The 20,669-nt window shown below is 46.8% G+C and overlaps 1 protein-coding gene across 1 annotated transcript in view; it reads left to right on the top strand.

Moving 5' to 3' along the window:
• Positions 1–20,437, top strand: part of MSANTD1 (Myb/SANT DNA binding domain containing 1) — a 143,110-nt gene extending 122,673 nt beyond the window's left edge. Inside the window, exon 3 of the mRNA XM_086964156.1 lies at positions 16,410–20,437. Within this exon, the coding sequence (XP_086820282.1) occupies positions 16,410–16,650 (241 nt within the window). The 3' untranslated portion in view covers positions 16,651–20,437. The remainder of the gene's footprint in view (positions 1–16,409) is intronic.
• The last annotated feature ends 232 nt before the right edge of the window (positions 20,438–20,669 follow it).

Here is a 20,669-nt window from a genome sequence, read left to right as displayed (position 1 = left end):
AGCCCGAGTGGATGGTGTTCATCGTGTGGGTGGTATCTTCCGTGCTGACCTGAGTCCAGGCGCACATGGTGGTGGTGGGGGGTGTAGGTTCGGTGGTGGGGTACGTGTTCTGAGCGCCGAAGCGGTCGTGTATATCGACGATCTTACGGTGAAAAAATGTGGCAGAGAGTTGCAGAGGTCTTGAGAAGGCGGCTTTCTTGCTGTTTAGGTTGCTGGGAGGGTTTTTGAGTGGAGCAAGGGTGTTGGCGCAGTTGGAGATCCACTGTGTGAGGTTGCGGGCTCCTTCGTTGGGGTCCGTGGTGTTGGTGGGAGGGTTTAGGCGCAAGGAGGTGGTGAGTTGGTCGGTGGTGATCTTGCTCCAGCATCTTCGGGGGGTTTGTTGAGGGCGGTGGTGGTTGGTTGTTTTCCTGAAGTTGAAGTGTACGCAGCTGTGGTCGGTCCAGTGGAGCTCGGTGGTGTGGCTGAAGGAGATGTGGTTGCTGGAGAAGACCGGGTCGAACGTGTGGCCGGCGTAATGGGTGGGGGTGTTGACCAGTTGCTTGAATCCGAGGTTGGCGAGGTTGTCTAGTAGGGCGGTGGTGTTGTTGTCCTGGTCGTTCTCCAGGTGGAAATTGAGGTCTCCTAAGAGGATGTAGTCGGGGGAGGCGAGGGCGAGTGAGCTGATGAAGTCTGCGATGACCTCGCTGAAGTGTGAGCGTGGTCCCGGGGGTCTGTAGATGAGGGTTCCTCTGAGGGTGGTCTTGGGGTCGGTGTGAATCTGGAAGTTCAGGTGCTCTGCGGTGGCAAGGGTGTCGTCGCTGTTGGTCGTGATGCGGATAGTGTTTTTGTGGGCGATGGCGATGCCTTCTCCGGTCTGGTTGACGCGGTCCCTCCTGATGATCTTGTAGCCGTCCGGGATGGCAATGGCGATGTCGGGGCTGAGGAGGCGCTCATCCAGGTTTCCGTGAAGAAGGTGAAGTCTGGTGCCGTTTTGTCCAGGAGTTCGACTGCGTGCCTGTGGATGGAGCGGGTGTTAAGCAGGATGCACTTGAGGTGGTTGTTGTTGGCGGCTGTTTTGGCTGGCGCGGTCCAGGACCGAGTGCAGGTGAAGTAGCAGGCGTGGCAGGTGAAGGCTCCGTGGGTGCGTTTCGGGGTGGCTTGGTAGCAGGCTGGATGTCGGCCGGTGTTGAGTGCGTGGAGGGTGGCGGCGTCTAAGCTCAGTCGGGTTGGCTGGCTCTGGAGGGGTCCAGGGGTTCTGGCGCTAGGCGCGGTCCAGACGCGGACGGGCATAGACGGGCTTGCCTTTGGCGCGCCTTCGGCGCGCAATTGGTGCGCACGCTGCGCATGGCCGCTGCGTGTACGCGCGGTCCCCGTCATTTATGGTGAAGTGGGAGGGAGGAGCAGCTGGGAGGCTGGAGCGGGGCGGCGAATGGGGTGCGGGAGACAGGAGAAGGGGGCGGGCCGCAGGAGAGCAGCGGCGGGGAGCAGAGGGGGGGTTAGAAAGAGCGGGAAAGCAGAGCGGGGGAGAGCGAGGGCAAGCCTGGAGAGCGAGGGCAAGCCTGGGCAAGCCTGGGGAGCGAGGGCAAGCCTGGAGAGCAGGGGCCCTAAGGAGAGGCGGCAGCAAGAGGGCCAAGCAGGCAGCGGCAGCAGAATCCGGGCACACGGGGGCCGTGCGGTAGTAGAGTGACCGGGTCAAGGGAATATGCCCCGCGGGGAAGGGGTTAATATTTAACATAAAAATGTACTCCTTTATAAATGTACCTTTAAAAATGTAGCCCATTTAGAGTGGATTTATTTTTTTATTAGTTTAGGATTTTTATAGATAATTGGATACCTGAATTTCTGAAATATGAAGACAGATATAGAAATAATTACACAATTAAACTAATTTGTTAATCAATAGTGCTGTTACCACATCATTGAAAACATACCATTGTACCAGATTGTAGAAATGTGCATGATATGTAATTCACATCCGTGAAAACATAACATGTACCAGATAGTAGAAATGTACATGGTATATAATTGAGTAAAGGATGTCATTTCTGCATATAATATACTCCATAAGAGTTTTTTTTTTAAATCCTCCATCTCGTGCCATGCTATATCAGAAGCATTCAAATAGATCCCACTAGCTTAAGTACTTAGACTTGCCAATACCCGCACAAAGAGTCCGACAAGCACACCTGTATTGCAGGGTCACTGTATACACCCACACACACACCTTCTCCTGCCGGAACTGCAGCTTCACCAGCATCCGATACGCAAACCCACCCACCAGGAATGAACGCAACCACCTCAGATGCATTCTCCTCAACAACCGCTCCGCCCGCAAACACGCCGTTGAACTCTGGGACCTACTCGACTCAACCTCCCCAGAAGTCGCCTTCCTGACTGAGACCTGGCTGAACCCCTCCTCGGCACCCGACATGGACATAGCCATCCTGGACGGCTACAAGATCACCCGCAGGGACGGCACCAACGGAGTAGGAGGCAGAATCGCCATTATCCACAGGAACACTCTCTGAGTCTCATCCAACACCAACGACACCCTCAGCACCGCCAAACTCCTACACTTCCAGATCCACACCGACCCCAACACCACCCTCAGTGGAACCCTCGTCTACAGACCCCCAGACCCCGACCATAGTTCAGCGACTCCATCGCCGACTTCGTCAGTAGACACGAGAAAACATACCCTATGCACACACTTGACAGGTAAAAAAATATTTTTTTGGATACAATGTCCAGATGTAAAAGTTCGATAATGCAGAGAAACAACAATAATATGCAACTTATTATGAATAATTCAATAAGTGTCAATAAAGAAGTCTTGGTCTCCTTGTTTTATTCCAACACAGCATGTGAACAACCAGCCGACACGTGTTTCATCGCATCTCGCGAATCTTCAGGGCTCCATTGGTTGTGTTTGGACTATATGGTCGCTCTTCCGGTGATACTTCCGACCCGGAAGGGCCCAAGACCATCCAATCTCTATTGAGAAGTAAGGTGCAATGGCTTGCAAGCGTAATGCGCTTGTTGTGGGTCGCCCGGGGGAAGGTATAGATGTCAGTCACTTTGTATCTGAAATTTCGATATGTCTCGATTAATAGGGATTACTCCGTAGCCTGTTCCGGACTTGGTGTCTGTGAGCGTCTTGTTTCTTTCCTCTTCTCCCGGGTCTCCGTGTTCGACTGAGACCTGGCTGAACCCCTCCTCGGCACCCGACATGGACATAGCCATCCCGGACGGCTACAAGATCACCCGCAGGGACGGCACCAACGGAGTAGGAGGCAGAATCGCCATTATCCACAGGAACACTCTCTGAGTCTCATCCAACACCAACGACACCCTCAGCACCGCCAAACTCCTACACTTCCAGATCCAGACCTACCCCAACACCACCCTCAGTGGAACCCTCGTCTACAGACCCCCAGACCCCGACCATAGTTCAGCGACTCCATCGCCGACTTCGTCAGTAGACACGCCCTCGCCTTCACAGACTACATCCTTCTCGGGACCTGAACTTTCACCTCGAGAACAACAACAACACCAAATCCACCACCCTGATCGACAACCTCGCGAACCTCGGACTCAGGCAACTCGTCACAACACCCACCCTCTCTGCCGGCCACCATCTTCTCCGCAAGCTCCCACAAGCTCCCACATCTCCTTCAACCACACCATCGAACTCCACTGGACCGACCATCGCTGCATCCACTTCACCTTCCAGAAACCCACCACGCACCACCGCACCCAACAGATCCCCGGCTGCTGCTGGAGCAAAGTCACCAAAGACCAGCTAACCACTACCCTCACCGAGAGCCCACCCACCGACCCCACCGACCCCGACATCGTTGCACGCAACCTCAGAGAATGGATCGACGACTGCGCCAACACCCTCACCCCGATCAAGAAGCCCTCCAACAGACACACCAGCAAAAAAGCCTGCTGGTTCACTGAGGACCTCCAGGCCTCCAAGCAAACCTGCCGAAAGCTAGAGAAGAAATGGCACCGTGAACAGACACCGAACAGCTACGCAGCCCACAAGAAGGCCACCTGCAGACCCCATCATCGCATCAGATCCGCCAAAAGGGCCTCCTTCAAAGACAACAATGCACACAACAACATCGTGAAGGAACTCTCCAACCCCAGTTCCAACACCAACGACATCCCACCTTCGCAAGACCTGTGCGACTCCCTTGCCTCCTTCTTCCACCACAAGATCGCAGACTTCCACGACAGCTGCAACGTCACGACTCCCCCGACAACAACTGAAACCTCTGTTCCCACTGCCACCACCCGCACCGATCCCCTGCTCTTCTGGACCAACATAAACGACGACGACACCATCCAAATCATGAACACCATCCACTCCGGATCTCCGTCAGACCCTTGCCCACACCACATCTTCAACAAAGCCAGCTCCACCATCGCACCCCATCTCTGGTAAGCCATCAACATCTCCTTTTGAGACAGCAAACTTCCCGGAGAGCTGGAAGCACGCCAAGATCAATGCCTTACTCAAAAAAACCTAAGGCTGACCCCTCAAGAACTTCCGGGCCATCTCCCTGCTCCCGTTTCCGGCGAAGGTCATCGAGAAGACCATCAACAGACAACTGACACGCTACCTCGAGGAGAACAGCATCCTGGACCCATCCCAGTCCGGGTTCCGCAGCAACCACAGCACCGAAATTGCCCTCCTCGCCACCACCAATGACATCAGGGCCCTGCTGGACAACGGAGAAACGGCCTTCGACACTGTCTGCCACCGCACCCTACGCACACGCCTCCACAATGCTGGGATCCGAAACAAGGCTCTGGACTGGACCACCTCCTTCCTCGCCTGCAGAACCCAGAGCGTCCGCCTCCCCCCTTTCCGCTCCGAAACCACCGAGATAATCTGCGGCCTACCCCAGGGCTCATCCCCCAGCCCTCATTGTTCAACATCTACATGGCACTGCTCGCCCACGTTGCCCGACTACACGACCTCAAAATCATCTCCTACGCCGACGACACCCCGCTGATCCTCTCCCTCACCAAGGACCCCTCACCACCAAAACCAACCTCCACGAAGGAATGAAAGCTGTCACCGAGTGGAAGAAGAACAGTCAACTGAAGGTTAACTCGGACAAGATGGAAGTCCTCATCCTTGGCCCCACCCCCTTGGCCTGGGACGACTCCTGGTGGCCGACCGCACTGGGAACAGTACCAACACCCACCGACCACGCACGCAACCTGGGGTTCATCCTTGACTCTACACTCTCGATGATAAAACAGGTCAACGCCATCTCATCCTCCTGCTTGAACACTCTCTGCATGCTCCGCAACATCTACAGGTGGATCCCCACCCAAACAAGAAGAACGGTCACCCAGGCCCTCGTCAGCAGCAGGTTGGACTACGGAAACGCCCTCTACGCAGGAGCCTCGGCCAAACTCCTGAAACGACTTCAACGCATTCAAAACGCCTCCGCACGCCTGATCCTCGACCTCCCTCACCGCAGTCACATTACACCCCACCTGAGAGACCTGCACTGGCTCCCCCGTCAACTAGAGGATCACCTTCAAGCTCCTCACCCACACACACAAGGCACTCCACAACACCGGACCAGCATACCTAAACAGATGGCTCAGTTTTTACACCCCCAACCGCCAGCTCCACTCCGCCGGCCTCGCGCTTGCCACAGTCCCCCGCATCTGAAAAGCGACCTTCGGCGGCAGATCGTTCTCCCACCTCGCCGCCAAGACCTTGAACACCCTTCCCATCCCCCTACGGCAGACCCAGGACCTGCTAACCTTCAGAAGACTCCTCAAGACCTGGTTATTCGAGCAGTAGCAGCATCACTCCCCCACCCCACTCACCCAGTGCCTTGAAACCATCACGGTGAGTAGTGCGCTTTACAAATGATCTGATTGATTAATCATACTCTTTTAATGTTAGTGCTAGGTTAAATAAGATTCGTCAGTACCCAAACTCAATGACACAAATAACAGGTCTGGTCACACTGCAGTTCATAACATGGTACACTGCCTCCACAACTTTGTGACCAATGTATGTATGTAAAATACTTTTTTACATTCTTTTGTCCATAAAATTCAGTGTGTTGAGTTTTATATGTGGGTGGTCACTGTGTACATCACTACTAGGTATCATCACGTGTGCTTAGTAGATGTGTTCACGAGGCACACTTTAATGTGAATCTGCATTATTTGACACCTGCCATCAGCATGTCGAGGTGGTGTTCTATTTGGCACCAGCACCAAGTTCCTTTATGAATATTTTTATCCAAGCAAGATCTCAGTATGGGGACTTGTGTTGTTTGAAGTGGTTAACCTCTCTCATTATTTGCAACAGGTACCTACAAATTACCATACCAAGTAGGTGTCTATGCTTATTTGAGCCTGCAGACTGTATGTAGTGTCCACGCCCTGCCTCTTTAACTTAGGACTGGAATCAGGGAGCTTAGTTCCTTGGTCCTGAACATAGCCACTGAGAAGAGTGGCTTGAAACATGTAAGCCATACAGATGACTGGTTCATTACAACCAGATTTGGTCTGTAAATCTTCCCTTTTTAATCATATCGCTTGATAGGCAGAATAAAGTCATAGTGTTTCCCTATCAAGAAGTTATTTTTAACCTTTCCAACATCAACCCTTCTAACTCCTATTCTGTCACCATAGGGTATTTACCATTCAAGTGCTTCTGTGTCTTTCACTGTGGACCTGTGAGAGCATGAGGTTGTCTTTTGTCCTTCCTTTCAGAGTATGGCGCTTTTTTTCTCATTGTCAGGGACAAGCCTCGGCGCCTGTGCACATATTGTGACGCGAGGACCAAAATAAGTCATGATAACAGATCCACATGCAACTGGGCACTTGCCCGTATACAATAGATGTGGCATTCCTGTCCTTACGCCTCTTTTCTACATAAACATCCGTTTTCACTATTGGAATTTTATTGTACTTTATGAGGCTCTCAAAGCCTAGACTATCCCGAAGAAGAATTTCATACTGCTATCCTTCCACGACCAAAGTACCTTTATGGCAACTTTATTGGGTGGAATCCCAACATTTCCATTGAACATTTAAGAATTGTGTTGCCTTTTGTAAGAACTATATAATTATACTGTTCGAAGATTCATCAATAAGTCTAAAATGAAAGTTGATAAAAAAAAGATTAAAGTATTCATTATTCATTCAAACCCATAATTAATCAATTGTTTTACAAACTCTTGAGCAGGCTGACTGACCTATGGCATCATAGTAAGTTTTTTTTTTTTGTTTTTTTTTATTGGAACCAATCCATAATGGGGTTAACATATCAATATGCAAGAGCAGGAGTAATCAGTACAGAATAAACATAGTTGAGCATCATATTATGGAAAACATTACAGAGCAAACATGAACAGCTACCACCTCCCACCCCCAATACCCACTCACCTCAACCAATCATTGGAGGCAAAACAGCAACATTACAGTCGCCATTCTCTAGTCAGGGCAATCTAAGAGCACACATTGGTTGGGGGGGAGAGGGGCTGTAGATTCCATCTCGCAACGACCAATCCAAATTGGAGCCCCCCCCCTATTGTTGACACAGGGAGAGGGAGGGTTACAGAGCCCCATTCTGGGGCTCAGGCATCTTGGTGTAGGTCAGAGCCACACACTAAACTAGAGCGTGCCAGAGACGAATAGGAAGGAGGAGTAACTCAGAAGAGAATTCTAGCTCAGGGAGGCCTGTTATCATTCTTAATATGTGTTTGTAGTTGTTTTATTAGTTCCGCCCAAAGATGTACCGTGGAAAGTTACTTAATCCTCTGAATTCTACGCCGTATAAATTTTAGGACTAATTTTCAAATCCGTACAAAGAAGGCATGGTCCGAGTTGCAAATCAATTAGTTTACAGGTTATTCTGTATTACTCCATACAGACAAACACCACATATTCATTTCACTGAAAATAACTGAACAATTTAAAAAATGAAATATGCAATATTCGAATTCAAATTGCATTTATTATTGCAATCATTTACTTCTGAAATTTGTTCAACATGGAATTTCTCATATATCAACAATGTTAGTTCAATGTAATTGTGAAATCATTACATTTAAAGTGCTCTCAGTGAGAAAGGGGAGGAAAGTGCAAAAGTTGTGAGGGACTGGGTAAAGGTGGTGTGACATTAAGAACATCACGTTAAAATCAAATACGCCTTTACAATCAAGGTAGTATAAATGTTCCCAAATCACATCACACATAGGTAAGGTATATTCATTTCTTTAAGTCCTATGGTGTGTTAGGTTGGCGTAGTCTACGTTTCGACTCCCATGTACGCTTAAGGGTTATTCATGCCTCATGTTGGGGTCTTCATCAGGACAGTGGATAGAGAGCCTATAAGACAGTGAACTGTCTAAATATAAGAGAGAGAGTGCAGGAAGTACCTACATCGAATTGACGGTCAACTTCTGTGCCGTCGTTTGTTGGGCCTGGGCGTGCTCCTTGAGATTCTACAATACACAAATTGGAGAGAAAAGGTCTCAAAGGACTGTTGTTGGCTGTGGAGCCAAAAAGATCGGGTTGAAATAAACCAGGGAAGACTTACTTGGATAGTGCTCCTCATGGAAGAATTGACAGCAACTTGTCACGTATGATTGTAGTGGACATTCTTTAGGTTCAATGCACAACGAGCACCGTTCTGAGGAATTAAAACAATAGGCCAGTCGGTCAAAAAAAACGCTTAAAAACCGCAATGGCAAAATTTGAAGCATACTGTGACTAAACCGGTTAAGCCGGACTTGCACATTAGCTATGATAATTGCTAAAGATCGGGTATACCGATTCAATGGTAAGATAATTGCTAAAGATCAGGTATACTGATACAATGGTTAGTGTATTGAGAGCCTAAATGGGATACTTAAATCGCGTTTGATTTCATACCTTGTCTGCGTGAAGCAGCAGCCGTCAGCACACGTCGCTCCCTCGATGCATCTGGGGATGCTCGCGGTGCCGCCGCTGGATGCTAAGTGCAAAAGGGCTCGGCTACTCCGGGCCAATCACCGGTACGTAGCATAGAACGCCCTGTCAGCGTGAGAAGCGTGAGTTGGGGAGCGTCAAGAAAGATGCCTTTCTATGCTAAGGGGTCTACGTACTTCAAGGGGGTTCGGTCAAAAGTTAAATATGTAACATAATTGGTCTACAGCCGAGTCCTGGTCGGCCGCTGAGTAATTCAAACACGTACACCACATTGTCATGATGTGATATAATTATTATGTGGATGGGTAGGGTCCTTGTGAGTTTGCCCCTAAGAGAGAGGGGGTCTCGCTCGAAGTCAAAGTCTGTTTACCACCCCAACAACACATGAGCGGGCCATAATCACCTTTTTTAGGAGACACTCAGTGGAGACCACCGAGAGCGAGAGGCAGAGGCAGAGGAGGTTCATGGAACAATCGCCCCAACCGGGGGCAGAACCAGCAGAACTGGGACGGAGGGAGGCAACAGGGCCAGAATACCAAACAGGTCCGATTCCAACCAGAAGATCACGGGGAGAGGAGCACCAGGAGGAAGACTTACAGATGGTAGCTGGGGGGACCCCCAGGACAACGCCCAGATCTAGCCCAATAATCAATCTATCAAGCCACACACTAACGTCTGAGGAAACTAGTGTACTTTGTAAAGGGTTATCTTTTGTACCCACATCCCAGCCTAACAGATTCAATATCCAAGCGGAACTCACCAGGTTCTTCAGAAAGATAAGACTAAAAAACTTTTTCACCAACCGACCATCAACTGCCATGACGGCCTTCACAAATTTACGACCCCCTTCAACATTCATGCCTACCATGGCATCAGTCTCTCATAAAATATTGACATATGAGAGCGTGGTACTGAGGGACGTCCTAAAAACATGTGACAGAAGATCTTATGTGAAGCACAATATCAGCGCTGGAGAACGTACAGCGTTGGATACGCTCAAGAATAACAAATCAGTGGTGATTAAACCGGCTGACAGAGGGAGGGGGATCTATAGTTATGCTGGATGTGGAGGATTACAAGACCGAAATCTACTGTCAATTAACGGATGTGGTAAGCGACAGACCGGTAGCATCAAACCCTATGAAGGAGATAAGGACGGAGATCCTAGCAATTACCAAGAAAGCACTAGAGATAGGATTTTTGACCAAGAAGGAATTTGACTACCTGAACGTGGAACAACCCAGGGTACCAACCATATATGTACTACCCAAGGTACATAAAAACCCAGTCAAACCGCCAGGACTGCCCATTATATCTGGTTGCAGCTCCCTTCTAGAACCTCTCTGCAAGTATGTAGATGTATTCTTAAAACCATTAGCTGAAGTAACACCTACATATCTCAGGGACACCATGCAAGTTATTAACTTAGTTGATCAGACCCCTTTAAATAAAAACAGTCAATTTCTGGTGAGAATGGACATCGTCTCCCTATACACCAGTATCCCACAGAGACCTGCCTTGGAGTGCATGAAACGTGTCCTACAAAAGAGGGAACAACCAGCGGGGGTCCCAACTGAATTCATCATTGATCTACTTGAAATCGCAATGACCAAAAATGTCTTTGTTTTTCAGAATAAGTTCTATATTCAAAGCAAATGAGTTGCCATGGGCGCTGCCTTCGCCCCGGATCTGGCGATCCTATTCATGTCTGAATATGAACAACATTGCATTCTATCACAAGACAACCCACACCGAAACATGATCTCCACCTGGTATCGGTATATGGACGACGTCCTCATGATATGGACAGGCGAGGAATGTGATCTAAATGGCTTCATGGAATGGCTGAACGTCAGTCGGATGACATCAAGTTCACAATGCACTTGAATAGGGAGTCTATTGACTTTCTGGATATCAGCATAAAAGAGATGGAAGGGAATCTCGACAACACCCTTTATAGAAAACCATCGGAAAGAAACTCTCTTTTAAGGTACACGAGCCATCACACAAGAGGACTACGAGATAATCTGCCCTTCGGCCAATTTCTCCGCATCCGGAGAAATTGGTCTCTGAAAGAGGACTATTTCAAATAATCCGAGGACCTCATCAATCGTTTGATAGACAGGGGCTATCCCAGGCGGCTTGTAAAAAGATCCAGAAAAAGAGCATGGTTCCAAGACAGATCAACACTATTGATGCCGAAGGGACGCCCAACATCTCATGATCGAATGATCTGTGTAACGACATAGTGCACCAAAAGCAATGAAAGAAGGAGAATTGTCAATAAACATTGGGGTTTGGTTGCAGATATTTTAGACAGCCCGAGCCGCCGATGCATGCTTTTAGAAAGGCAAAAAGTATAAGGGACCATGTTGTCTGATCATTGCTGGACACACCGCAGGCACCGACTATCCAAGGACTCTGGAATCTCCCAGAGGTGGTAGGCCATTTCAGATGCACAACGTGCAAAGCATGTCCAACATGTTGGGAAAAGAAGCAAGTGATCCATAACAACCTTACTGTAGACCTCAAGTCCTTTACTAATTGCAACACCAGTGGAGTGATTTACGCCATTCTATGCCCATGCGATCTGATGTACATTGGGCAAACCAAACAAAAAGTGAAAAACCGAATATTCCAACACTGCAGCATGATCCGTTGCTCAACAGCAGGGGCACCACTTGTTGATCATTTCAGGGACAAGAACCACACCCCAGAATCCATGAGATGGGTTGTACTTGAAAAGATTACATTGGGACCGCGAGGAGGCAATCTGAACTCTATTCTTAACATTAGGGAGTGTAAATGGATGCACAAATTCCAGACTATCAACAGAGGGCTAAATGAACTAGATGCCAATTTTGCCCAAATGGCAGGTTTAGATCCAGAGTAAGCATTATATCCCGTAGATATGCGTTTACATAGCGCAGGGGTTCCAGTACATCCAGAACTAAGGGGTTTTTCCTCCTCATACTGCCCTATCCACAGACATGATGTTTGTCAGCAATTTCATTGTGCAGGCTTCATGTTGTAACTAAACGTATTTACCATGACTTATGTTATCATTGTGCATTAATCACATCTTTCAAATTGCATGACTTGTTGCTATATATGCATAATATTGCTCTATGTTTGTATCAGCACTCTAGCTTACTGTGAAGCCCCTTCCAAATCAGTTTGTTTCTCCGTTTAGACATACCATGATTGCCATCTAATGGTTCAGGCTAACTCGAGAGAACTCCATCGCCCCATAGGTTGTCATTCATGAACGATTAGTAAACAGACCTTGACTTCGAGCGAGACCCCCTGCCTCTTAGGGGCAAACTCACAAGGACCCTACCCATCCGCATAATAATTATATCACGTCATGACAATGTGGAGTACGTGTTTGAACCACTCGGCGGCCGACCAGGACTCGGCTGTAGACCAATTATGTTACATATTTAACTTTTGACCGAACCCTCTTGAAGTACGTAGACCCCTTAGCATAGAAAGGCATCTTTCTTGACGCTCCCCAACTCACGCGTCTCATGCTGACAGGGCGTTCTATGCTACGTGCCGGTGATTGGCCCGGAGTAGCCGAGCCCTTTTGCACTTAGCATCCAGCGGCGGCACCGCGAGCATCCCCAGATGCACCGAGGGAGCGACGTGTGCTGACGGCTGCTGCTTCACGCAGACAAGGTATGAAATCAAACGCGATTTAAGTATCCCATTTAGGCTCTCAATACACTAACCATTGTATCGGTATACCCGATCTTTAGCAATTATCTTACCATTGAATCAGTATACCCGATCTTTAGCAATTATCATAGCTTATGTGCAAGTCTGGCTTAACCGGTTTAGTCACAGTATGCTTCAAGTTTTGCCATTGCGTTTTTTTTTGTTTTTTTAATTTTTGAAAACCTTTATTTGTAGACAAGGTGTACACAGCCATTCAGCCGAACATCCCGGAGGCACGGCAGCAGGATTAGAGACCAGAACTATTGCGGCCCATACAATTTTGCACAGGATAAGTGAGGTTAATTTTAAATTTTACAACAGGATGGTTACCTTTAAAAGAAATGAATTTCAATATAATAAGAAAAAGAGCAGAAAACAAGAAAAGAGGGTGGGATCAGTCTCAGAATCGAAATCATATAGTTATCGGCATCACTAAGGGGGGCCAATCAGTATACGTGTGCAATCAAACACTAAGCCCACCCGGCCATCGCCCGTACACGGAGAGGCTCAATGAAAAATATTCATGGGCGAAACCCACGGTCAAACGTCGAGAATTCGAATCAGGTAATACACTGCCCCGATCCCAAAACCCAGAAAGAAGGGAAAGAAACAGAGAGTCCGGTTAAACTAATGAAGAAAAAGGGCCATAGAAACAAAAAACGGAAAAACAATAATACCCCATCCCCCACCCTGCACCCCTGCAAATGGCTACGGCCTACCCCCCTAGCAGCGTGCCTGTCGCCCAGCATAAAAAAAAACCGAAATATAGCGAGAAAAGGGAAATATGTAAAAGATAGTAAGGAAAAGATAAAAGAAGGAAAAAAGACGGAGGAGGAGAAAATCACATTCGCCCTCTGTCCCTTACCCTCCCCTGCGGCGCACAATCCCAGTTCTAAGTATAGCAATTATGTAAGCAAGGTATTGAAATAAAGCCCAGGGAAGGCGACCGATACCGCCCCACCACCCGTAAGCAACAAAATGGCGGATCCCCTGAACTTCACACACCCCCAAAGTCGAGATCTACAGCAGTCTCACCCTTGACCCCTCTGAATGTTCACAATAAGTTCAGCCAACTGCAGCAGAACGTATCCGGGAAAAATAAAAGTCCCCGCCAGTCTGTGGACCTGCATAAAGAGACCGATCAAGCACCTCAGTCCGTCATGATCCGCCGCCGCCATGACACTCGCCGTTTTCCAGCCAAAATACGACCATATCGATCTCAGACTCAGGGCAAAGTCAATACAATCGAATGACGTTCGCAGCATCCGCCGGGTCGTATTAGCCGTAGGCTCAGGATAGGAGAAGACTACAAACACATCAGTGGACGGATGCGCCGATAATGGCGGGCGTCTCTCTGAGACAACAGGTCCAGTAGGTAGCACACAGTGTTCCAGGCGATAATTGCGAGGTTTCGACATGAAGGGAGTCTCGTTTAGTAAGTGCCGGGAATGGCGTAGACATAATAGGCAGCTCAAGGGCTCCAGGCAGGTCAGGGTCCTCGCACGATCGAGCTGTGTCGGTGACATCCTCGATCGTCTTCTGATGGGTAGAGGCCATGAAGGATCGCAGCTCCTTAATGGCGGCCATCACGGTCCTCAAAGACGGCTCTTCATTACCCCGCACCGCCTCCACACGGTCAGTTCCAGACATTTGAGTGCACTTCGGAGCACCCGATTCCCCCGGGGACCGAAGCGCAAGTCGGGCAGGCGGGGGTTGGAGGCTCACTTCCGAACAGTGACGGGGCTTCTCGGGCGGGGGCACCAGCCCGGCGAGGGGGCCAGCCGCCGGGAAGGAGACCCCCGACCTCTCAGCCACTCTCGGGATACGCACACCTCCGCAGTGTACACAGGACCGCAGGCACCTCACCAATATAGGGATGAGAAACACTCCAGGTCAATCAACCGGACCACGTCTGGAGCACCCAACAGCCGCTGCTTCCCAGGAAGTAATCAGTCATGGGTCAGGATGGGTCAGTAATCGAGGTCCCGGCTTACAGGCAACTCTGGGCCAAGATCTTCCACACGGCACAATTCCGCCGATCCGGGTGGGAAAGTTCTCGGGACCACACCGCCAGTGTCAGCAAAGATTACCCCGCACGGGGTGAGGCGCGAAAGCAGGATAGATGTCAGGATCTTCAAGCAGCAGGCGGAGGTCGACGGAGCCGAGAGCTTATGCGGCCATCTTCGTTCGTCGCTAGGCTCCTCCTCCGCCATTGCGGTTTTTAAGCGTTTTTTTGACCGACTGGCCTATTGTGTTAATTCCTCAGAACGGTGCTCGTTGTGCATTGAACCTAAAGAATGTCCACTACAATCATACGTGACAAGTTGCTGTCAATTCTTCCATGAGGAGCACTGTCCAAGTAAGTCTTCCACGGTTTATTTCAACCCGATGTTTTTGGCTCCACAGCCAACGACAGTCCTTTGAGACCTTTTCTCTCCAATTTGTGTATTGTAGAATCTCAAGGAGCACGCCCAGGTCCAACAGACGACGGCACAGAAGTTGACCGTCAATTCGATGTAGGTACTTCCTGCACTCTCTCTCTTATATTCAGACAGTTCACCACACAGAAACCTAATTCTAGCCTTTGCACTGTCTTTTAGGCTCTCTATCCACTGTCCTGACGAAGACCCCAACATGAGGCATGAATAACCCTTAAGCGTACATGGGGGTCGAAACGTAGACTACGCCAACCTAACACACCATAGGACTTAAAGAAATGAATATACCTTACCCATGTGTGATGTGATTTGGGAACATTTATACTACCTTGATTGTAAAGGCGTATTTGATTTTAAAGTGATGTTCTTAATGTCACACCACCTTTACCCAGTCCTTCACAACTTTTGCACTTCCCTCCCCTTTCTCACTGAGAGCACTTTAAATGTAATGATTTCACAATTACATTGAACTAACGTTGTTGATATATGAGACATTCCATGTTGAACACATTTCAGAAGAAATTATTGCAATAATAAATGCAATTTGAATTCGAATATTGCATATTTCATCTTTTAAATTGTTCAGTTATTTTCAGTGAAATGAATATGTGGTGTTTGTCTGTATGGAGTAATACAGAATAACCTGTAAACTAATTGATTTGCAACTCGGACCACTCCTTCTTTGTACTGATTTACTGACCCAGGTCCACGAGTTCTAAGGGCCTACTCCTTTATGACTCACACTAATTTTCAAATCCAGCGTCAAGAACAATTTTGATATTGATGAGATTTTGCAAAATTCCTAGAGTGAAGGTAGGAGTAAGATGCTTAAACATCTGAAAAGAAAATCCCATTTGTAAATTCTGGGGTGATGGTTTGGAGTCACTGCTGCAAGCCACATTCTTATGTGAAGGGTGTGATGAATTGCACACTCGACCCTTTACACGCTAGAATGTTGATTTTTATAAACGGAGCACAATTATTGCAGATGATTTTGAATTCAGTAGAAATTGTGATTTGTGCCAAATTACTAGGTAAAATGACTTGCATAAATGTACTCGAATGTAAAGTTGTTCTTCCCCTAGCTATTCAACTCATATGTTGCCTCATAGTAAGCAAGAGTTGGATGCAGTCCCTGCCTCACAGGGATAGCCCAGTGGCATCTGAGCTAGAAGGACTGACTTATATGTATGTTTTTTGCCTTTGCATGTTAAGAAGAGTTAACATTTTATTTTTGACGACATGCATTTCTTTTAAAAAGTGTTGACTCCAGTTTGTACCCTGTTGACTTTGATGTTCTTGTTTTAGGCCTGAAGAAAGACCAGTCAAGAAGAGAAAAATTCAAACTGGAAATTATCAAAAGAAAAAACTAAAAGTAATGGAAGCCATGTTGGAGGAGCAAAAGAAATTAAGCCGAGCTATGGAAGAGACCTGCAGAGAGGTGCGGCGAGTCCTGGACCAGCAGAACATCATTCAAGTCCAAAGTCTGCAGCTACAGGAACGGATGATGAACCTCCTAGAGAAAATGATCTCCAAGTCTAGCGCTTAGACCCTGTCGCAGAAGCCACTGTGTAAAAGATAGCGACCGACAGGCACATTTATTGTGTGTATGGAGAAGTTGTTTACAGCGAGTAAACTTCTGGAAGTGATCATTTGATGCATATTCCAGTGGGAATGAGACAGGATCTCAAAGCAGGACTTGTCATTCAACCCATGCTGACCTACCCATAGAAAGTTAAGAATGGTGCAGTTCTCCAATGATTTGCACACTTGCTGTGGTTGTCTGTCTACAGAGTGTGAGAGGCGCTTGACACTGGGAGACGGGGACTGGTGGCACTTTACCTAGCACTTCATGGATGTGCAGGCTGTCCAGTGCCCTCCAAGGATGTGTTGTTTCTACATTTCACGATGGGATCCACCTAAGAGGTCCCACTCCTGACCTTTTTTTGAAGATTGAATGTCACCTGTAAATGTTTGCCAAAGAATGGTTATTACATTTCATGACTGCCAAGCACATATTTTGTATGTGTCTGTGTATATGGTTTGTAGAAGTCCATATGTCGCTGATAAGATGAGAGGGCTGCAAGGACACTTTGGGTCATCTTCCCCAGTCACAGCACTCGGTAGGAAATAGCAGAAACAGGTCAATTTTGTGAGTAGGCAGAATGGAACTGAGTTATAACACTTCTTTACAATTTATATAACTCTTCCCATGTAGGAGGATCAATATGGTAATAATAACTTTGTTTTTCCATAGTGCCCCATGCCACAATTCTGCTTTATCTAAGCGATGTACAGAACAGCTCTTATTATGAGCATCTTTATGGTACTACATTTATCAACCCCAGAGGGCTGAGTTTACCCTAAAGGGATTTGAATTAGTGACCTTCAGATGACCAGATTTTTCAGCAGCAAGAGTTCAACTCACTGAGCTGCACTGCCAGGCGTATTTCGTCACTTGCCTGGTCGGTCCATATGATGGAGGTAAAAGGGCAATGCATAGTGAAATAGCATGCCAGCTGGTCACAGTGCCCTTAAATAGTGGTGTATTCTGACACCTGCAGTATGAATTTGGCTTGAAGGTGATGTCTGTGTGCAAGGAATTCATTGATTGGTGACCGGGTGGGAGAATAAAGGTTTTGAGGGGTATACTGGTGCATGCTGCTGCATCTGGGTGCAGCTAATGAAGACAGAGAAAATAATGTAATCATGGCTCAGCTCACAATTTGGTCAACTGTAAGCACCTATCGGGCAGGAAGGGATAAGGTGCAAAATTTACTGCAAAACTGTTCACAATAGTAAAATAATATATATATTGACAGAAATTCTAACAATTGGCATGCCCTGTCTCCTGGTAAAAGAAACCAGTAATATAGTAAGCAGAATAAAAAATAAACACACCACTATAAATGGAGTATTGTAGCCTTAAAATAAAGTATATCCTAGGATGCTATTACAATAATTTAATCATCCATGCGTTTCACAAATTGATTGAGCAGAGGAAGTACCTGGCCAGGGAAAGGCAGAGGTTGACCTTACTGAACAAAGTTGCATTACTCCTTAGTGTACATGAGATGTACAGATCATTCCATGCTTAATCATTTTATCAAATTGTTGCTCCCCTGATGTCTGCATGACATTGAGACAAAGTCATAGCTTCAGCCTGCCTTAGGAGTCCACCTGCCTTAGGATTCATGGGGTGGGGGAACAAGATCAGCGCTTGTCCAACCTCCAGCGATTAGAAGACAATGCCCTGAACCTCTTGTTCCTGGGTTGTCCTTGAACCCTCAATCTTTGCCCCAGTCACCTCCGGCAGCAGTATTTGACCCTATCTGGCTGAGGACATCTTGGACCTGCAGGGATGCTTGGCATGGTGCTGGGACCAGAGTTATGCTCCCTGCTTCTCTCTCAGAAGTCACTCCTGGCATCCTGGCACAGCAGGTTTATGATTTGGACATTTACTGCGATGAACCTGCCTTGCATCGAAATACTGCAAATTGCCTCTCCTGGAGACACGCTGGTCTTGTCTATGGTAAGGACCTTGGTATAGCTCTGTTTACAGAATGGGAACAGAACAGCTGAGAGTTTCCTTTAAAGTCCACCAGAAAAGCATTTAAAGTAGAGTTGAACCCACAGATTGGTGGAAGTAACAGTCCCTTAGGTGTAGCTAAGATGGATATGTCTAAAATTGATTATACTGTCCTTGGCATAGGGTTGACAAAATGGGATTGCTACAAACAAATGCCACTCACTGGTCTGGTAATTGCAGTGTGCCATCCAACTTTCTTCTGGGTTTTTTGAGGTGTACAGTGGAAGGCGTAGAGTTTGACTAAATCCTTCTATTCTATGGTACAATTTAAGATGATTACTCCCTGAATGATGTCACAATGTCATTCAGATGTTTAATACCGAGTGCAGACCTCTTTTGTGTTTGTAACTTATGAAAATATGAGTCATTTCAGCATCCTCCATTTCAGTTAAATTCTCAACTAGGCATTTTTGACAGTTTAAGCATATTAAGACATTGTGACTAATAATGTTTTCCCATACAGGAATATGGGACTCGCATGGCCTGGGAGTTTGTATGTGATTCGAGGATACATCTATTTTTTTCCTTCTGCCAAATTCAAAATGTAGAAGAGATCTTATTCCCTGACACAAAAAGCAGGTCAGAGTAAACATTTTTAAAAGAGGAGAGCTGCTACTCTTTTATAAACATAGTATTCGATAGTATCTGAGCAAGAATGAAATGGAAGCGGACAATGCATTTAATTTTCCTAACCTGTAGTTTAATCCAACATACAAGGGGTGATGGGAAGAAGGCTTGCAATTTGTCTACCACTGGCAATCGCTTGGGGTAGCATTCCAACCCTTTGTTATTTAGCCCACTATGCCACCTCAGTTTGGACCCAGCCATTTGTGGATCAATCTTGACCCTGCTCTAATAGCAACAGCCCAGCCCGAAATGTCGTCCTTCAACCGAAACACAAACAACCCAACACCAGTTTCACTCTGATTGGGGCTATCAGTCAGGTGTAGCTTGGTTCCATGTGTACAATGAGCATGGGACTCACGTCTGGTCATAGTCTTGCCAGTTAGGGCACAACATCAGACACAAAAAATGTGATGGGAGGAATGCTTGCAACTTGTCTAACAACTAGCAATCGCTCATGGTAGCAGTCCAACCAATCTGTAGTTGGTCTGAACATGTATGTGTGGTTTACCGCTGTTGGTGATGACAGAGGAAGTGAGAGCTACAAACGTTTTTTTTAATGTTGTAATTCTTTATTAATTATTTTGCAATTAAATTACATCTTGAAGACAATAGCATCAACCACACATTTACAATGAACAAATAAACAGGTTAATGACAACTTGTACAGTTTTATGCCTCTTAGATGTTTGAGAAAAAGCTAATTCCATTTTGATATGTGTTAAGGGGAAGACGTGAGAAAAGGGAAGCATATCCTGAGCTTTGTTAGATAGGTCTACAATAATTAATCTAATGTTGGCGAAAAGCGTGAGATATTACCTACGGTAATCTTGATCATTTGTTTGTATTTTTTGCATAGATCAAGTATTGTCTAGTATTCAGACATGGTGGCTTATGGTCATGGTGAAAGGTCTCCCTGATCTTGGATAATATTATAAAATTTGATGTTGGAGGGACATCAGGACTCTAAAAGGAAATTATTCTAACTTTCCTACTGCAGAATTCCTTTGCAACATCAATGTATGGCTTAATTCAATTGAGTCTATTTTATTGCTGCATTGTCACATTTTCTGCAGAGCTATGCCAAGGTGCCAGGGAAGGATAGAAAATAAGAGGGGAGAAGAAGGAGTGAAAGGTGTATAGGTGAATAAGATGGAAAAGGAAAGGAGAGAGTAAAAATGATATAAAAATGGAAGAAAGTATTGAACTATGCAACTGAAGACGCAAAGTGGCTTAGAAAGTGGAATATACAGTAAATAAAATAAAATACAAGATGAGCGGTTTAGACTGAATCTGGTGTAGCTACAGGCGTTTTTTAATAGTTTGTATGTTACTATTGTTGTTGTTCTTTTAAA

Source organism: Lissotriton vulgaris, chromosome 3_2 (genome assembly GCF_964263255.1).
Source record: "Lissotriton vulgaris chromosome 3_2, aLisVul1.2, whole genome shotgun sequence".
Lineage (NCBI taxonomy): Eukaryota > Metazoa > Chordata > Amphibia > Caudata > Salamandridae > Lissotriton > Lissotriton vulgaris.
The sequence above is the reverse complement of the archived record's forward strand: the minus strand, read 5'-3'. Positions and strand labels throughout refer to the sequence as shown.